The sequence below is a fragment of the Bactrocera tryoni genome, unplaced genomic scaffold (genome assembly GCF_016617805.1).
Source record: "Bactrocera tryoni isolate S06 unplaced genomic scaffold, CSIRO_BtryS06_freeze2 scaffold_7, whole genome shotgun sequence".
In the NCBI taxonomy this organism is placed as follows: Eukaryota; Metazoa; Arthropoda; class Insecta; order Diptera; family Tephritidae; genus Bactrocera; species Bactrocera tryoni.
Window position 1 is genome coordinate 2,285,334 of NW_024396366.1, and position 5,162 is coordinate 2,290,495.

At 39.7% G+C, this 5,162-nt stretch overlaps 1 protein-coding gene across 1 annotated transcript; it reads right to left on the reverse strand.

Annotated features, from left to right (window-relative positions):
- Positions 1 to 2,394: 2,394 nt before the first annotated feature.
- LOC120781507 lies at positions 2,395 to 3,208 on the reverse strand. The gene is made up of 3 exons (XM_040113730.1): positions 2,923 to 3,208; positions 2,602 to 2,889; positions 2,395 to 2,492 (listed from the first exon to the last, which is right to left on the reverse strand). The coding sequence occupies exons 1-3, from the start codon at positions 3,206 to 3,208 to the stop codon at positions 2,395 to 2,397; spliced, it is 672 nt and encodes a 223-aa protein (XP_039969664.1).
- Between the last annotated feature and the right edge of the window lie 1,954 nt (positions 3,209 to 5,162).

Genomic DNA, 5,162 nt, shown 5'->3' on the forward strand with positions numbered 1-5,162 from the left:
TGTGCTAAATTTCACTTTAATATCTTTATTGTGTTATGAAACTTTATAGGTTTTCGGTTTTCGCCATTTTGTGGGCGTGGCAGTGGGCCGATTTTGCCCATCTTCGAACTTAACCTTCTTATGGAGCCAAGAAATACGTGTACCAAGTTTCAAAATGATATCTCAATTTTTACTCAAGTTACAGCTTGCACGGGCGGACAGACGAACAGACGGACGGACGGACAGACAGACATCCGGATTTCAACTCTACTCGTCACCCTGATCACTTTGGTATATATAACCCTATATCTGACTCTTTTAGTTTTAGGACTAACAAACAACCGTTATGTGAACAAAACTATAATACTCTCCTTAGCAACTTTGTTGCGAGAGTATAAAAAGACCACTACTAGAGGTGGGTTTTGCCAATTCATTTTTCGAGTAACGGCTCCTTGTATTCCAAATCATTAGCGAAACTACTAATTATCAGTAAAGTGTCCTGGAGGCAATCAAGTAATTGCATCAAACCCTTTAAGTGTATTGGTGTCGAAATTTATAAGGCACAGTACTCAAACGCAACTATCGACGATTTAAAAAAAGTAAATATTTCGCGTGCCGGATTTTGGCGGGAGAAGCAACGTTTGGCTGAATGTAGTAGAAGTGGTGCTGGAGCTGACGATTCGACTGAATCAAATTTATTCTACTTCGAACATTTGCAATTTTTAAACGTTGTGGAGGCACCAAGGACATCAAAAAGTACTACAGCTGGACGACTACATAACTGTGTCCGCAAGAAAGTGTGTATTTTATATTTGACAGATGTCGCTTGAAGTCTGTCGTTTTCTATGTATTCAGCACATAATGCGTGAAATCGTTAGTAGGTTTAGCGAACTGGCAATCGCTTGACACAAGCTGTACTGAAGCGAAAAACCAGTAACATATGTACATATGTATTTACAAACATTCATAAGGAAATAACAAGTGCCGCACAGATCTTCCCGCAACTTCATATTTTTATTTTCATGTCAAAGAGGCTTGGAATAATAGCGAATATATTATAAAATTCGATTTGCATCTTCTCATTGTTTTACGTTCTATGCTGCCGTCCTTAAACAAAAGCAGCAGCTACATCTTCATGTCCATAGATTTTGACAGCGCATTAAGAATTTATGTCATTTATTATTTTGTACTAATTTTTGAATTTAAGTGAAAATTTAACGAAAAGATGCCGTTTTATTTAGAGATGCCGCATCGGTGTTAGCGCTAAGCCGTAAAAACGTGTTGCTCAACTTTGTTATTTAGATATGCCAGTAGTTGCTTTTACTATAAAATATTGTTATATCCTGAACAGGGTATATTAAGTTTGCCACGAAGTTTGTATCATCCAGAAGGAAGCGTCGGAGACCCTATAAAGTATATACATATTTAAATGATCAGTATGTTCAGCTGAGTCGATTTATCCGCCCGTCTGTCTGTCTGTCCCCCTGTCTGTCTGTCCCCCTGTCTGTATAAATATGAACTCGTTCCTCAGTTTTTAAGATATCGTTTTGAAATTTTGCAAACGTCATTTTCTCTTCAAGAAGCTGCTCGTTTGTAGGAACTTCCAATGTCGAACCACTATAACATATAGCTGCCATATAAACTGAACGATCGGAATCAAATTTTTGTATGGAAAACTTTCACATTTGACAAGATATATTCACGAAATTTGGTATGAGTTATTGATCATAGAAATAATGTAGTATTGCAAGAAATTGTTCAGATTGGCTTACTACAGCATATAGCTGCCATACAAACCGAACGATCGGAATCAAGGGCTTGTATGGAAAACTTTCGCATTTGACGTAGTATCTTCAAGAAATTTGATATGGATTACTGCTTAAGGTAATAATATAATCTCCGAAAAAATTTATCAGATCGGATTACGATAGCATATAGATTTCATACAAACTAAACGATCGAAGTCAAATGCTTGCATTGGAGACTTTTTCAGTTAACGAGATATAATCTGCAAATTCATCGTGGTTTATTCTCTAAGGTAACGAGGAAATTTTGCAGGTGGGATAACAAAACCTGCCGTACAAACTGAAAAATCAAAATTAAGTTCTTATGTGACAAGAAATGTTCATGAAATTTAGCATGGATTATTGCCCGATATATCGCTTTAATCTTCAAAAGAATTGTGACTGCCATACAAATGGACCAATCAAAATCAAGTCCTATTATGAGCAACTAATTTTCTCCGAAATGTAATATAGTTTGTAGGTGTAACGGAACTAATTAATATTCCACATTATTTTTATATTGTAATCAGAATTAACCATTCTACAAATAATATATTCTAAATAAATCGGATAGTCACGACACATGATACATATGCACATACTTATATATATGTCTATAGTTTACATACCTTTATCGATTGTTTGAACATAAGTATATGACGGATGCATACGTTTTACGACTAGCATCGTAAAAGCCGTATAAATGCACCAAAGAGCCCACTAGTATACCTAACCAACGAGGAATACGAAGTCGAGCAATATCTTGTAAACTGTCGCGGAATATCACCCATGAATTGAGTAGCTCTGGTGGAAGCTCGGCATCCCATGGCAGACCAGCCTTCCACAAGTCCTGTATGAATAATTTCGCCACCACGACTAGGGGTGCCAATAACCCAGATGGATAATTTTGCCACTTCACTCAAAACCTTTCGCTTGGTGTGCATTGAAGTGTCGTCAAGTAAGCCTACCTTGAAGAAGAGCTCGTCGCTCACTGGATCCCAGTAAAGACCCAATACCTTTGTTGTTGAGTTGTTCAACTCCAGTTCTGATGCAGAAACACTTGTACCGGTTATCGCAGATAATACATGTGTACAATTGGAATTCCATTTTCCCAATATTAATTGTCCTTGTTTCAAAATAGTCGCTACATCTTGAGCACGGGTAATAGCAAATTCATCGCTGTTGACGCTATCCAAATACTCATCAACGTAGAAATTATAAAGTATGCTATGACGCGCTGCGGCAGCCCGGCTTGGGTCATAGATGACTTCATAATTGTCAATCGCACATTGGCGCAGTGCGCGTATTGCGTTGAATGGGCTACAAGCCATTCCATAAATTACCGTCTTCAATTCGTACACTTGAAGAGGTTCATTTGGCGATTCACGCCATAGTATTCGTTGCCATTTACGATGTCGTCTGTCTAACAGTATTTGTCGGAACATCTTCTGTATGTCTGCAGTGATGGCTACCTTGCATTTGCGAAAACGGTGAAGGATGTCGACAATATTGGCATAGGAGAAGTGGCAACAAGAGGGCGTCCCAATGCCTTACCGGAAGACCCATAACGCTTAAAGCTCGCATCACATTTTGGACGGTGTCAACTAGTCGAACCAAGCCCTTCTGGGTTTCGGTGGGTTGGTTGGGCAAATTCAGAATACGCTGCACGTGGAATTCCACTAACAAACGTGGATTATCAAACCGCCGTTTCATCTCCTGCCACATGTCCTCATAGCGGCCTGTATGAAGTCCAGCGACCAATGGTACGCTATCTGCATTGACATGTTTGCGTAACTTACTTAATTTGTAACTGGAATCCAGATCCTTACGATTGTGAACTAGCGCCTCGAACAAATCTTTACAAGGCAGCCAATTCGCTGGATCACCATTAAAAACAGGAATCTTAATTGGATCTAATCGCATGTCCAATTGATTCGCCACACTATTACCACCTTCACCAGCGCCACATATACGACGTAGTCGAATACATATTTGTGTATACAGCAACTCCGTAGCAGCCAAGAAGTCGTCATGTGTGGTCAATTCGCTTGATTGTGCCGAAGACACCAGGTCCGTATGAGACTCCATAAACCTTTCAAAATGTTTGTCCAACTGTGCGCGAATCACATCGCACTCAATACTGTCCAGATCGTAATTAGCTGCTTCAGTCATTTTGCCAATGCGCACAATTGCGGCATGCGAACCAGGGTCGAATAAGTTCCTCACAGGAGGTACCAAAAAGATGTACAAAAGTTGTCCTAAAATTCCGCCAATTGAAAAGCTCGTAGATTGGTACACCAGTCTGTCACGAAATAGGCCGCTTCTTTATTGAATACCTCCTTAAATATACATTTGGTTAACGGATTGTAGCATCACGCCACATGATACATATGCACATCCTTATATGTATGTCTATAGTTTACATATTGTAAACTTACATTTAAATTCACTAAGTTAGAGTGAAACTACTAGTCTACGAATACAAGGCTAAAAGGAGGACACAATCATATTGATCATTCGGCATTCAGCAATCAGCTGACTGGTATTGGTTTGTGTCCTTACTAATTATGCGCAGGACTGCATTCTAAAGAACTTAAATCTTGAACAAAGGTAAAATACCAAATATCTGCCTCTGAGAGGTATTGGAGTTTCCTGATATTCTGGAACGTGTCTGGAGAAAAGGCTAATATCCCCGAGAATCCCATTTATGCGCATCATATCCTTAGGATATGAACGACAATGTGCTATTCGTGGAGCAGTAGTAAATATCCCGATTCCTGTTGTAGAGACAGTCACCATGCTGCCACGAAGATTTGACAACAACCATATTATTCAAGTGCACCTAAAACGTCGCTTGGAATATCAGCTTATGATGGAGACAGTGTGATCAGCAAAAATATTACAGGCACTGAATTATCTTTTGGGTACAGAGCTCTACGTCAAGCATAACATTCAAATGCAGCAGTTTCCTCTGTGCTATTTATTGCGGATCCTGCAGATGAGGCAGCAGTAAGAGACCTGCTTAATGCCCCTCAGGAAAATGTACAGGAAATGGAAGAGGAATTAAATCCAGGTGGCCAGGAAACTTTGGTGGACAATGAATCCAATGAACCCATTGAAAGAAGATCGATTGAACAGGTTGCAATGGCACCAGGGCAAGGTAGATGCCCAAGGGACGTTACAACCGACGATGATGCTCAAAAGTTGTCGTATCCAACAATTTACTGCGGAAAGAAGGGGACATCCACGACAACTTATAGCAAAATTGCACGATCTGAAATACGACGCTATGATCGACGTTACGTGCGTGTGCAAAACCGTAGGCATTCCTTAAATGCCTACTTCAGTTTTGTCGAGCCAACAAAAGCAACTCCTGGCAAAAACAAATGTAACGGCGAT

What these genes read in the sequence shown, in the direction of transcription:
- LOC120781507 (XM_040113730.1), bottom strand. Translation starts at nt 3,208, where the DNA reads ATGTTCCGACAAATACTGTTAGACAGACGACATCGTAAATGGCAACGA. An exon ending in CGATGAATTTGCTATTACCC is followed by an intron (nt 2,890 to 2,922) that starts GTGCTCAAGATG and finishes TTTTGAAACAAG; the next exon opens with GACAATTAATATTGGGAAAA. An exon ending in TCATACAGGACTTGTGGAAG is followed by an intron (nt 2,493 to 2,601) that starts GCTGGTCTGCCA and finishes CTCGTTGGTTAG; the next exon opens with GTATACTAGTGGGCTCTTTG.